General features: G+C 42.0%; 2 protein-coding genes across 5 annotated transcripts in view; both read left to right on the top strand.

Annotated features, from left to right (window-relative positions):
* Window positions 1-6,476, top strand: part of LOC109969646 (cGMP-dependent protein kinase 1-like) — a 40,924-nt gene extending 34,448 nt beyond the window's left edge. For both annotated transcript variants that reach the window (XM_020616679.1, XM_020616680.1), the window contains 6 exons: window positions 34-175; window positions 1,229-1,392; window positions 1,474-1,596; window positions 1,676-1,738; window positions 1,850-1,916; window positions 3,135-6,476. In XM_020616679.1, coding sequence (XP_020472335.1) covers window positions 34-175; window positions 1,229-1,392; window positions 1,474-1,596; window positions 1,676-1,738; window positions 1,850-1,916; window positions 3,135-3,233 — 658 coding nt within the window. In that variant the 3' untranslated portion in view covers window positions 3,234-6,476. The remainder of the gene's footprint in view (window positions 1-33; window positions 176-1,228; window positions 1,393-1,473; window positions 1,597-1,675; window positions 1,739-1,849; window positions 1,917-3,134) is intronic.
* Window positions 6,477-9,649: 3,173 nt separating this feature from the next.
* The window catches only part of LOC109969671 (protein FAM13A-like), a 21,236-nt gene continuing 16,444 nt past the window's right edge, over window positions 9,650-14,441 (top strand). For 2 of the 3 annotated variants that reach the window (XM_020616716.1, XM_020616713.1), the window contains exon 1: window positions 9,650-10,424. The gene's annotated coding sequence lies outside the window, so the exon portion shown is untranslated. The remainder of the gene's footprint in view (window positions 10,425-14,441) is intronic. The other variant, XM_020616715.1, reaches the window with a different exon arrangement.

The raw sequence follows: 14,441 nt of genomic DNA, 5'->3' as shown, positions 1-14,441 counted from the left end.
CTCTGTTTCTTTATTTAACTCTATGTGTTTCAGGGGTTCGTTTGAAGATTCAACCACCAGGTTCTATACGGCCTGTGTGGTTGAAGCCTTTGCCTACCTGCACGCCAAAGGCATCATATACAGAGACCTGAAACCCGAAAACCTCATACTGGACAGCCGGGGATATGCCAAGCTGGTACACACACAAGTTCATTCTCTTATCTGGACAGGCTGAAGCAGTTTGGTTTGTATGATCACCACTTTGCCTCTGAAACATCTGAAAACAAATCCTGACTGAGTGCCTTCCTCAGGCTGATATTACAGGGCTAGAAATAACGGTGACTGTTCTGCTGTGGAGGACAAACATTTGGACAGGTTACCAAAACTTTCTTCTGAATGAGCCGACACACACTTGGAACAGGAAATAAGGAAACAAGAATTAACCAAAAGCCTTGTGACCAATGAAGAAAAAGTGATTTCTGTTGTTAACTTGGACCTAGCCACATGGGACAAACGTTACTCCTGAAACGGCAGCCGGTCTGAGGGGAAACGCTACAAATGATAAACAATACAGCTGCAAATTATTTATGCAAAAACCTGTAATTGGGGAAAGGCTCAATTAGCCGTTGCATTGATGAAGTAAACTACTACATCTGTCCACGTGACATCCAGGAGAGCGTGAGTTTCAAACTAAAACTGAGCCCACTCTCAAAAAGGACTCGAGTTGTGCACAGTATCTGATGAGCAGTGAAGAAAATTGCGGTTTCTTGCAAAGCTGCATTTTCCTAGTTGTGCAAAATGTGTATGGTTGTGAGGACCATGACTTCTGCAGCACTCACAGAAATTCTTCAGTGCTTTTTAAATGCTTGCATCTGAAACATCTAGTCGTCTCTGTCTGACCTGCATCTCCTGCAACAGGTTCAGACTCCTCTACAGCTGGAATAAATACCAGCACAGGTAGAAATGGTTTCAGTTCTAGTCCAACAGTGTGCCAGCCTGAGGAGGTTTGCCCAGTTGGGATTGGTTTCCTGCTCTGAGATGCTTGATGAACATGAGCCCAGGTTGTAAAGATACCATGTCAAGAGTAAACTTTACCTTCAGGTTTATGTCAGATGTTGGAGGTGCTGCTGTGATATGAGTCCAAACTGATCAGGGAGCAACAGTGGCCAATGGGAATTTTGCTAGATGAAAATGAGAAAACTAAAAATAAAGTTAAGTCTGATGAGACAGTCGATTTTGTCTTTTCCAGGTGGATTTTGGTTTTGCCAAAAAAATTGGTTTCTGTAAGAAAACGTGGACATTTTGTGGGACGCCAGAATACGTCGCTCCAGAGATCATCCTCAACAAGGGTCATGACGTCTCGGCAGACTACTGGTCTCTGGGCATCCTGATGTATGAGCTGCTGACTGGCAGGTGAGGACAAATCAGAGGAGAATGAGCAGAGTTCAGTAGAGTCAAACTGCTGTGTCCTTCAGGATCCCTGTGTGTCTCCAGTCCTCCGTTCTCAGGTCCAGATCCAATGAAAACCTACAATGTCATCCTGAGAGGTATCGACATGATCGAGTTCCCCAAGAAGGTCACCAAGAATGCCGCCAACCTCATCAAGAAGCTCTGCAGGTAAGGGGTGCTGTGTGCCTGAGCTCAGACTTAGATGATCCCCAGATAAATCGCTGAACATGACTGTTTATGTCCACAGAGATAATCCCGCAGAGAGACTTGGAAACCTGAAAAACGGAGTCAAAGACATCCAGAAGCACAAGTGAGTGGGCTGAGAATAGAGCTGTCTGCATACTTTTGGCCGTGTTAGTCAAGGCTGTTAGCTCACCCCTTTATGTGAAGACCAGACTAACCTGTTTCTCTCTGTGTTCAGGTGGTTTGAAGGTTTTAACTGGGAGGGTCTAAGGAAAGGAACTCTGACTCCGCCCATTACACCCGATGTGAGTACACAGCAACTTTTTACAATGCTTGAGGCCTGAAATGGCCACAGAAACAGTTAGGACTGAGCTAGACTGAGCCTATCAAGTCTGAACATCAGCTTGACACTCTTAAAAATATTGGTGCACACTTTTTTAACATGCTGCGTTATACTGCAGTGTGATATGGTACAATTTCTGTTAAATCTACTGAGTAACTGTCTATCCCAAAAAGAAAAGGTGAGGTTTGAACAAAGACGGGGGTTATGATCCCACCTCTATATATGAGCACCTGCTGTACCATTAGGTTTTACATCACATGATGGCACCTGAGACAGCACTGTTCACTAAATAATGAATGTTTATAAAGCAGAATACAGCTAACAAAGTCAAAAAACACAAGATACTGTACATAGTTGAGGCAATTACAACAAATAGCCTTCAGATAAAGGTGAGTAGTCAGGGGTAACTTTGGTTCAGTGGGTAGATCGGTCATCTCCCAACTGAAGTGTTGGAGGTTCGAATCTTGGTGCCTGCAGTCCACATGTCAAAGTGTCCTTGGGCAAGACACTTGGTTAGATGGTTAGAGCCATTGGTTCACAAATTCCTTGTGTGTGTAACATGCTTGGCCAAATAAAGGTGATTATCCTAATTATTAAGAAGGATCTGGGAGAGGACGCTTTGCCTTCCACAGCTGTGGAGCCCAGACAGCAAAGGCCCAGTCACTGTTATAATAACGTGTATTATGGGCTGAATCAAGAGTTTGAGGTTCAGTTGAAAGCTGTGAAAGCTATGTTATGTACTTGAGAAACCATTTATATGTAAAATAGCCAGCGCAGAATGTGTGTTTCTGGCTAATCCAGCAAATGAAATCCTCAAAACAATCAAACATCCTGGTGCCCCAGTGATCAGTCTGGCTTGAGTCTGGCTTGAGTCTGGCTGAAGACTTTGTCTTTAAAAATCAGCATATTATATAGAATTGCAAAAATAATGGGAATTGTCATAACTCATCCCTAATCACATCATCCACAACAGTCTTATACAACCAAATATAAGTGACAGATACTCCAGTGGACACTATACAGACGATGGTACATATTATCACATCACAAAAGAATACTAGCAAGATATTAAACCTGCAGACCCTCTTTTGATGTGTCAAGAGTCTGACTGACCTGAGTCAGGTCTTTAAATCTAACACGCCCAGTCTGCGGGTCTTTGACTTTGTGTCCTTCTGTCCAGGTCTCCTCTCCAGTTGACACCGGTAACTTTGACAGTTTCCCTGAAGACACAGACGAGCCACCGCCAGATGACAACTCCGGATGGGACTATGACTTTTAAGATCCCGCTCAAGCCCAAAGCCTGGTATCCCACAGTGGGCAGCAAGGTCCAGATCTGGGTAGAAGACAACTCATGACTGGGTTGAACAAACTTCAATGGAAAAGGACTGGAGGCCTCTCGCTGATCAAACTGGATCCATCTAGGGCCTCTTACTGGGAAACCTGAGCTGCCATGACACCTGAGAGCTGGAAGATGACGTGGTTGAAGGATCAAACCTGTTCATGCCAGTCGTCTGTCCCTGTTTTCAAGACCATGGCAGTTTATCTCTCAGGGGAGAAAATAGATTGTAGAAATTTCAGAGTGACACCTGCCTGGTCCAATGGTCTAAAAGCATGTTTTTGGCTTTTCCAACCTGGGGAAGTCATGCTAGCTCCTCCAGATTTTAGAGAGCTGTCAGAGCTTTGTAGTGTTACTGCTCCATCCACAAAAAACTAAAAGACATCTTTGCAGTGATTACTTGTTCAGCAGCAGCTGAACCTTGGATGTGGTCATCCCTCAGCAGTTTCTCAACCCTCTGAGGGCAGAAAATCCTTCCTAAAAACTGCACAACACTTTGACAAAACAGCACCAGCGCGTTCTTTCACAACCTGGGAAAGACCTCCGCACTCCTTCATTTGAAAGAGCTGTCAGGACTTTGAAAAATAATTTACAAAAACATGCCACCACTGCAGAATAGATGTTCTGACTCAGAGAAGCATGAACCAGCTGGGTATCCTCACCTATCGGCAGTCAGTATCACAGTACAGGCCTTGTTTATGTCCCATATAATGCTGCAAAACTGCGAGGTAGCTGGGACGTTACTCTGTGATTTCATTCAGAAATCTGCTGTTTGAACCTGTCAGTGAAGCTTCCTGAGGCTGAAGCTGATACATCTGAAGGAGTTAAGCAGAATCAAGTTGTCTCAAAGTCCTTCCAAGAGCACTAGGCACTCCTGCATTTTTCCTCAGGCCAGAGACACAGTTTGTCTCCTATGTCCAAATCTGGTCTTGGTACAAACCTACATCAGAGGCTTTGAGTCGTCCCTTCACATACCTCGAGCACATCACAGAAACCATGGCCCTGTTTTATGCAGCATATGGAAATGCTCCTGTCAAGTGTCCTTGATTGCTGGCTGACACTTGACCTTTGACCCCTCACAGGGAGAGCGTTCTGCTACTAATGCTGTCTGTCCTCTGACATTTGGAGTTCTTCTTTTGTTGTCTGGATACAGTTTTCTGGACTCTCTAACCCCAGAGTTTGGCTTTCTGACACTGGGTGGGAAGAGCTCGAGGCCCCCCGCAGCAAGACAGTTTTCAGTGCTGACAGATAAACCTCTCGAGGAGAAATTTATTTAACACTGAACAGACTAACTCAAGGTCACCCGGATGCCTTCGCTTCGCTTTCCTAGAGCTTCATGAAGCTTCATATCCAAAGACAGAAACACTAAAGGTCTGGGTGTAGTAGCTGCTGACGGGCAGCTGATGGAAATATTTCTGCTTTTAAATTTTTCTCATTCTTTATGTTGTGAATCTTCTAATTGCAGCATGAGATATGATATTTTGTACATATTTCCAAGACTTCCTACATATTTTTCCACACACACATAAACACTCCACAGACACATCCATGACTTTGTTTCATTTCTTATCAGCTGTTTGCTCTGAGGCCGAGCAGGTTTCAGGATTTTTCAGAAGCCTTTTGTTTTAAGATGACGTGACGTACCTGCTTCATAATAACCTGGCTGCAGACCTTTGAATTTCAGAGATTCAGACTGGTCCCGGTTATGGGCACACTGATCACAGTTTCTCTAGTTGTAAAAGCAAATGGAAGTTCAGCTTTCTACCGATGCTTCTGTGTGGACAAGTGGCTAAAATGCAGTATAGTTTGTACCTGGTACTTTGGGTGTACCTGGAGGATTAAAAAGTCTATCCATGAAGGGGAAAGCTGACATTCAAATATCTTCTTTACTTCAGATTTTGCACTTAACATGGTGACAATGGGGTAACTGTATTTTTGAGATCACAGTGGAAAAATCAGTCGTGATGTTCACAATGTGCTGTAATGGTAACACAAACTGTGTTAAAGTATATCTGTGCTTTACAACAGCATGCTTACAGTAATTCTGTGACAGAGTGGACATTTACAAATGTGGAGTGGAAGTAGACATGCAGTATTTGACCTCTGTATTGTTTTCACAAACAAAAGGTTTTATATGTATTTATAAAGTATTTTGTGGCCTTTCGTAAATGCTGCTGATAGTTGTCTCTTTGGCACAAAGCCTTTGTATTAGCCGTCCGATTTTGCTGTGATATTTCAGCAATGTGACTTCTGTGAGTTCTGCATGAAATTTTTGGTAACAGTTGTGACCACCACAAGGCTGAAAACAGTCAGATGCTCAACGACAGACACCAACGAAGCAGGCAGCGCTCTGCTTTTAGAGGCAGACGTCAACATTTTGGACATGCTTTTCCTGAGAAGTTCAGATGATTTTCAGTCTGTGTGTTGAGTTGGACTCAGGTCAAAGTTAGCCTAGCTTAGCATAGAGGCCTGAAGCAGGGGAAACAGCTAGCCTGGCTCTGTCCACCTCAAAACCTTTCTCACTTGTTTGGTACATACACAAAAAATGTAAAAGAAAAAAAGTTTAGGAAGTACAGTTGTTCATAATTATGCAGAGCCATTTCTTGGTGGGAAGCCAGTGAGGGACTGAGCCATCATTTGTCGGGGTTTGGATCTCGGTGAATAAGCAGATTTTCAGACATTCTCTAAAATAAAAAATACACCTACCAGCACCTCTGAATCTCTCTAAGTAACACATTTTATATCATTTGTCTAACCTGGGAGAACCATTATCTTCAGCACCCAATGCTGGTTAAGCAGGCTGGATTAGCATCCCGGCTCCTGCCTGGTTAAACAGGCAGCGAAAAGGATAGATGCCCAGATCCGATGGCGAAAATCACAATCACAGGTACAAAGGTTTTTAAAAAGATGTTTGGACCAGAAGGAGAAATATTCATGTGCATATCAACTCTTAGTGATGATGTTTAGTGGTTATGAGTTTGTGTGATGAAGCTCGAGTGTCAGTGATTTATTTGTACATACTGGGAGTATAGTGCTTTACGAAGTTTCAGCTGTTTGTAGTTTATTATTATTAATATTATTATTGTAGCTGAAGAAACTCTGTGACTCTCTCATGCTGTCTCAGTTCAGTAAAGCTTTATGGGCATGACTGTTAACAAAACAAACACATATTTGCCAAAGCAGTTTAAAAAACCTGTAAAGAAAAACAAACTGTTTTGTTCCTGATTTCAAACAACATAATGCACATCACTGTATGTCAGCAGTCAGGTAAAAACAGATGTTTGGTTGTCTTATTCATAGGGTGAAACACTGCCTACTGATTAAACTTAAGTTATTAAATAAAGGTAACTAATAAAGATTCAAGATTCAATATTTTTATTTGCCATTTATGCATAAACAGACAGTCTAGGCATATAAGAATTCTTATGCGGGGCTTTCCTGGAGTCAAGTAAAGAGTTTAAAGCCAAAAGAACAAACACCTAGTCTAAAAGTAAGATCACCCAAGAATACAGAATAGTTGATAAAAATGTGGATACAGGAATAAGATAGTGGGTAAAATGGGGAGTTTCAGATATTGCACATGGTATTACACATAGTGTAATTGTATGGTCTTCTACTTAGTAGGGTAATGAGGGGTTATTGCACAGGTTTTTCACATTTTGTATTTGCCATCAGTCTTACTGCGGCAGGGAAAAAGCTCTTGTGTAACTTAATATAATAGCAGATGTTTATTCTGTTCAGCCTCTAATCTCAGCCTACTGTGTTTTTCAGGCGACTCACTGGAATCAACCCAGACAGAAGTACCAAGGCTAGTCAGGGTAAGATGATCTCCAAGAGGACAGGGAAAGTTGTTCAGAAGAAGTCTGTCACAGTCAAAACCTGTAGGAGAACAGTAAAATAAACATTAATATAATTAATCCTAAACCACCAAAGAAAGGCATTTGCAGGTTCTTTTCCAATGTGCACAAGTTAATCTGCAAACCCTTCCGAAAGTAGCTCCTCTTAGGAAAAAAAAAAATCAACCAGGTTTTCCCCACATTAAATCATCACCTTCATTTAACTGATTGATTAATAAAAGATCAAAATTTTGCTCATTTCTCATTGTTTTTATTTAGACATGAAGATATGTTTGATACGTTAAGCTCTAAATGTTTACAGTTGTTTCACCCAATTACTGTAACGTTAGCAGTATGCTGCTGTAGAATGATTTTACTTAGCTGTGACTTTACATTAAAATGTTCATTGGTTGACTGTGAAAAATATGTGCGTGGCATTCTTAAAAAACAAAAGATCAGAAAGGCACCAGGCTCAGAGAGCATGACCCCCCCTCCTCCTGCCTGAAAGCTTGTGCTGATCATCTGGTCCTCAGGGTTCTCAGATAGCACAGTCCATATCAAGATGCACCCCCACCCCCACCTCCACCCCCCATAATATAATTACTACTACAGAGTAACTTGGACAGCCATGACCATTTCGCTCTAGCTTTATCGATCTTACCTGCACTGACTGGGAGGGGAGGTCACTGCTTCCATATCTGACTATAAGACGGTATTTGGGTTGTTTCTGACGAGCACTTCCCATGCTGAATAATCTGTAGGGTTTAGTTGTATAGATATAGGCATAAATCTATGTGACATGAATGTAGCCTAGGCCTGAGATCTATTGAGGCCATGTCCCCAATATTTTCTTGTGAAATGTGGGGATTTACATTCCACTGTACAAAATTAACACATAGTGGATATTTTATCAACTGGCAATGTTTTCAGACTCATTATATTTAAAATAACAATTTTTAGGTCCAATAAACAACTGCAAAAAAAATCAGAGGCGGCTTTGAAATTGTATTTTGACTATGAAGTATAACTGGTTATATTCTACACTGTAAGCCTGGATAAGTTGAACTTACTTAAAAACTTTGAGGAAACTGGTTGCTTTAAAAAAATTAAGCAATGTGTAATGAAAACTTGAGTGAATTTAAATTTAAATGCAGATATTCAAAACTGTTTTAGTTCAAATTTGTTAGGCCATTAAAACAGAAGTCCAAGTCTGGGAAACACCAGATACTGATTAAATGATTCTGAAAGTTAGCAGTATGGTTTAAATTAGAAACAAAGGTTAATAACTATGCACCTACAACATTTACAACAAATTAAGTTTCTTACAGTGCAGGTCTTGAAGAAGGCAAAAGGATCATCCCCCAAGATGACTGGCAGTCCCCGAAGACAAAGGCACCTGATTGTCTGTTGGCTCAGTGGTCTGGAAGATAGTGGGCATAACTCTAAAGATATTCACATGTATTTATTGAATACATTCCAGAATTTCTCCACAGATTTTATGACTTTATTGCACAGCAAATGAGAAGACAAGAGGAGATGACAGGAGAGCAAAGGAAGACGACAGAAGGGTAAAGTATAGAATAGAGAGCGAAGCAGAGAGGACAGGAGATGAGGTAAGGAGGAGATTAACTAAAAGTAGAAATACTACAAGTAAGTCCTGCATTCAAAATGTTACTTAAGTAAAAGTATATGGCAAATAGGCTACTGTACGTTTTACTGCTCTACATGTATCTGATAACTTCAGTTCCTTTCCAGAATCAGATGAATCAATTCAAACCCAGTAGAATCATCAGATTCTGGTTGGAAATCCACCAGCTACCCAGCAGGATGTAAAGTACGCCAGTTCCACCTTTACCAGCTGCAGCATTAAAGTGATGAACACAGTAATGTGTCAGTCACTATGATCCAGTAGTATCAGAGACATTACTGTGACACGGGCTGTTCTACAGAATGAGTACTGGTACTACTTCATGTATATTTTGATGCTGATACTTGTACTTAAGGAACATTTTGAATGCATGACTTTTACTTGTAACAGAGTACTTTTACACTGTGGTATTCTATTTTTCGGATCTGAGTACTTCCACTGCTGCATAAATATAAAATACTGTGTGTGGCTACTGCAGCTCATTTTTACTCAGAACCCAGTGGATGTAATTCCTGTTGAACGCAACAGGAATTGGAGCTGCTTCCTTACAAACTGCTGGTTGATGTGTGCAACAGCATGTAGCTATGCCTCCTCGTAATCCTCCTGCTGCTCCACATCTTTTTATGAATGAGGTTTAAAAACACAGTGATGTCAGAAACAAGCCCATCCCCCACTGATGCGGGAAAAACCTCACGACCAGAAAGAGAGAAGTATCCTCATGCCTCCCATGTGTCTCTCTCCCTCCCTCCCTTTCCACAACATCTTAGAGAGGGAGGGAGTGAGACGAGCAAACAGCATCCTTCCATCCTCCCCCTCCTCTCTTCTCCACAAGCGTGAGGATGAGTAATCCAATGAGGGAGGGAGGATGAGAGAGATAGAGAACAAATGGGGGAGAGAGAGGAAGGATACCAACGCAGCATCAGTGAATGTGCAGAACGAGAAGATGAAAATTCAAAACCTTTCAGCTCCTCTTTCACTGCTAAGCACAGTCACACTGGAGATGGCTAATTCCTGGACCCTCACTAGGTGACAGAAGAAGGAAAAGAAATTATCCGAATTGTTCACTCACATGTGGGGTGTCACTGACTAATCTCTGGAAAAGCTGAACAAGATGGAGGCATCATGGCTTGTTTCACTGGATTGTACCTGAAAATTTCATTGCAGGCTGACTGACTCATTGTTTGGCTTGTGGTACAGACTATTTCCTGAACAAGCCTCCATTTAGATAGCTATCCTATGTCATTCTGACAAGTTAAATACATCTGTGCCGTATCTCCACGTGTGTTCGTCTAGAAGCTGGGACCTGACTAATATCTGGAATCAGTAACAGCACCTCACTGCTCTACATATCCGTGTAACTGGGTTTCTGTGTTAAAAGTCTACATACAGCCTTCTCCTGGGACCAGGATAATCTCTGGATCGGTGTGTCTGGCATGTTCTGTTTTTGCCTGCAGAGTTCCCTGCTGAAGCTCCAGACGCTGGATGTGGAGGGGGGCCCCTCACTGGGACCGTCCCCAGAGGAGAGCCCCCCTGCCCTGGGCAGCAAGGAGCAGAAGAGCCCCTGTGGCCCGCCCGAGCTTGGAGGAGTGAAGGAGGAGAAGACACTGGCTCTATGCCACGGTGTCACCATGGATGAGAACAGCCCACCAGGTACATACACCTGTCTGTGTGTCTATACCTGTCTGTCTCTGCCCAGACCTGTCTGTCTGTCTGCCTGTCCATCACCAGTATACTTGTGTTTTACTGCAGATTAGAAACATTTTGACATATTTTCATGTTTACATTCTTCCCTTCTGTTTCTGTCTGAGCTGTTCTCTGATGAAAATGTGTCTCCATGCATCAACTGTGTGATAATCTTCATCTCTGACGCACCACAGTATTTATACAGGTATCATCCAGCTCCACAATGTTGTTATGAGCCAGTGCAACGTTTTAGGCGGCTGGGGTTGAAAGAAGGGGGCCACATTTGTAAAATGACTAAAAATGTCTGGAAATTTAAATTTAAAGTCATGATTCTCTGCAATAGTAAACTGAACATTATTAATACTTATACTGTATTTTACATAAGATAAGATAAACCTTTATTAGTCCCATGATGAGGAAATTCACATTATTTCATTCTAATATGAAATAATATCAATAAATAGCAGACAGATTATGAGACAGTGGGCCCTGGACACATATGTAAAAGACCCCCACACTGTGGTGTAATGTGTATATATACATGTTTTATATGGTGGTGTTGAATATTAAGATATATTATCTTGCATCCTTCAACCACACAGGAAATATTATGCACACTGAATTTCAAAGTCTGAAGGAAGTTCACTGTGCTGACATGGAGACACCCCTTTCATTAGTAAACATATTAGTCTCCCTTTAGAAGTTGTGTCATCTGATATACAGCTACCCTGTTTTATTCCAGTTGCAGTACTGATTTCTCTGTTTGCTGTTTGTTCTCATTGATCTACACAGTTGTGACTGTGTCCACATGGTGCAGTAAGTGATTTCAGAAGCGCCAGTCTTTCTGGTGAGTCTGCTTATTCTGCACAGAATCCCGCCTTGTTGTTTCCCTGGGCGGTGCTGCTATTTATAGCAGAGCATGCAGACGTAAAACGCTGCAGCACGTGAGCCTGACTGTGGTACAGTGCACTGCTTCTGAATCTGCTCTTACACACTGTAGACCTCTGACCGCTTCACTGTGTTTCTGCAGCATGTTTTTATTAAAGCCGCTTGGTACAAGACATGTCCTGGAGATTAAAGCCAAGTATTTGTAATTATTTCGCCCATCAAAATGATTGAAATGATGCTGTTAATGGTGAGAGCTGAAATAAGCAGCCAGTTAACTAACTAGTTGATCAACAAAACAAACTAATATTTTTATAGTTAACCCCTTTTGCTTGAAAAATTACAAATGCTAAAAAACAGGTTCTCAGTGTGATTTGCTGCTTTCTCCTGTTATCATTATTTTGTTCTGGAGGTCCTTGAGGTACTGCAGGTGGTTCTAGTGGTCAGTGATGTGACACCTGAGGAGGTTCTTGACACGCTTAGTTAGTTCTGGTAGCCAGTGAGGAGGTTTTACTGGCTGCTCAGATGTTACTAATGGCACCAGAGGAGGTCCTCCAGCTGGTTGTAGTGGTCACTGAGTAGGTTCTTACAGTCCTTGAGATGGCTCAAGTGATCACTGGGGATCAGTGGGTTATTAAGATGCTTGTAGTTGTGACCAAGGAAGTTCTAAAGATGGGCGATATGGTTCTAGTGGTGTCTCAGGAGGTTCTTAAGATCCTTTATTTGGTCCTGGTACTCTCTGAGGAGGTTTTCCTGACTCTTCAGTTGATATTGTGGCAGCTGAGGAGGTTTAGAGGTTCTTTTAAATTTTTTACCCTCAAACACTGAGGATATTCTTGAGGTCCTTCGGGTGGTTCTAACAGTCATCAAGGATCAGTGGGTTCTTTAGGTGGTTGTAGATGTGAGTGAGGAGACTGACGAGGTTATAATGGTCATTTGGAAGGTTTTAGAGGAGGTTTCCAAGGTCCATTGGAAAATCACTGGAAGATTCTAGTTGACACTGAAGAGGTTGTAGGTCTTTTTGTTCTTGTGGTCTCTGGGGAGGTTCCAGAAAACTAATAGGTGGTACTCGTCACCTAAGAGGTTCTTGTGGTCATGGTGGTGGTTCAAGAGGTGCTTCAGGTGGTTCTTGATGTGGACGTAGTGGTCACTAGTTAAGTTCCAGAGGGTATGTAGGTGGTTGAACACCTAGGGTAGCTTTTGGAGCAGTGTGTTAGACAGTTCCCTTCAGGTAAAGACCAAATGAGAGGGAATCTTTCAGTAGAATATGTTTTTCCATGGGGGGCTCAGTAGAGACCAGCAGTAACACTTAAAGCATGTTTGAGGCAGCTGTTTAATTTCCCTCAAACAGAACTGCACTTTAATAGAAAACTCAGGGAGATATAAATATGTGTTTACCTTGTTTGTTTGGCTGTATGACAGATTCCCCTTGTTTCCAGCACTGTCTGATATATTCAGAGTTTTGACCCTCGCTGTTTCCTGTCCTCTCTGAATCATGGCTCTGAGCTGAAAACACAAAAACAAACGTATGTGATCGAAGATTCCGTTTCTGACGACACCCGCTTGATGCTGTAAAATGGGTTTAGTTCACCTAAATAAACCTAAACATATGAGTTTATGCTTACTGTGCATGCAGTTACACTTTCCCTGATTGATTACCTTGCAGTAATACATTACGTTGTTCTCATAGCGATGTTCCTCATTGTCTTTCACTTGTTAGCAAAACTTTCGACCACATCCCATGGCCTTCCTCTGCAGATGGAGTTGTTCATTGTCATCAGGGTAGTTTAGAGACAGGTCTATATGATTGTTTACAAATCATGTAATCTAATTAAGCTGTCTCCATAGCAAATGAAATACTGCATTTGTAGAGAAAAGCCATATGATGTGGTGGAATGCACTGGATACACTAAGTGAACGTTGTGTTGAGATTTGTTTTGTTACAGTTGTTTTCAAGGTCAAAAATGTTTGTGTGATATTTTAGATTTCATATTTTATGCCTTTGACTTTCTGTAGAAATGTTTCCATCCACTAGGTTTTATATGTATTTCTAATTTATGCATAAATTTGTAAAAATTAAGATTTCCTAAAAAAGATTGTGTGCTGAAGAGAAGATGCAATAAAAAGGGGACAAAACAAATTTTTACTTACAGAAAATGTTTATTAATTATTAGTATTTGTTCTGAGAATATTTTAGAATATTTTGGATATTAATTTAATTTATATTATAATGTAGGCTGGCTTGAGGAACGAGGTGCTATTTTATTCACACATACAGCAAACTGAACTCATGAACATGCTGAACAATCTCCGCCAAACCCGAACTAATTACATCCCGCCCAGAGGGGCATTATGGGGGACCCTGCCAAGTGTCCCTCCACCCCCAACACTACAATATTTAATTAGTTTATTATTGATTTCTTTAGCTTTGTTTTCTATTGGTTGTTTAGCTTGTTGTCTGTGTGAGGTTATTTTGCAATAATTATTCGTGCTGTCAGCACTGTGGGTTCCTCAGGTTCTATGGGCAGGTAGGTGGGTACAGGACCATCATGCACCGGGAGGGTCTGTAGCTGTGCACAAGAGAAGCAGCATGACACAGGATTTCTTTGTTCTTTTCTTTGCTTGCTTGCAGTGGATGAATAAACCTTAGGGAATGCAGTGACTTACTATATTTCCCCATACCATATTCGGTGGCCTGTTTGGTTTAAGTTAGATTGTTTTAAAGATTCTTTAACATTTTTGACAAACACAGTGACTTGAACCTAATGTAAAAAAGCACTGAGTTGCATCTTATTTTACAGATATTTACATAATGCTTCTTTAACATAAGCATTTCACCAAACCAGGGCTTGTGTTGTTACAGAGCTGCTGAGGGTCCTGAGCAGACCTCCACAGTCCCCCCGGCACCAGCCGTTAGCCACCATCCACCCCAGCCAGCAGCCCCTCACTCCCGATGGTGCGCTGCCCTCCAGCCCTCACCACTCGCCCTACTCCCCACAGAGAGGCAGCCCCGGAGGTGAGGGGTCAGGAGTAGAAGGAGGAGGTGGAGCTCTCCTCCAGCTGCTGGCGGGGGGGGCCCGCACCCGCCCCCGCCCCCCC

The sequence above is a fragment of the Monopterus albus genome, unplaced genomic scaffold (genome assembly GCF_001952655.1).
Source record: "Monopterus albus unplaced genomic scaffold, M_albus_1.0 scaffold177.1, whole genome shotgun sequence".
NCBI lineage: Eukaryota > Metazoa > Chordata > Actinopteri > Synbranchiformes > Synbranchidae > Monopterus > Monopterus albus.
The sequence above is the reverse complement of the archived record's forward strand: the minus strand, read 5'-3'. Positions and strand labels throughout refer to the sequence as shown.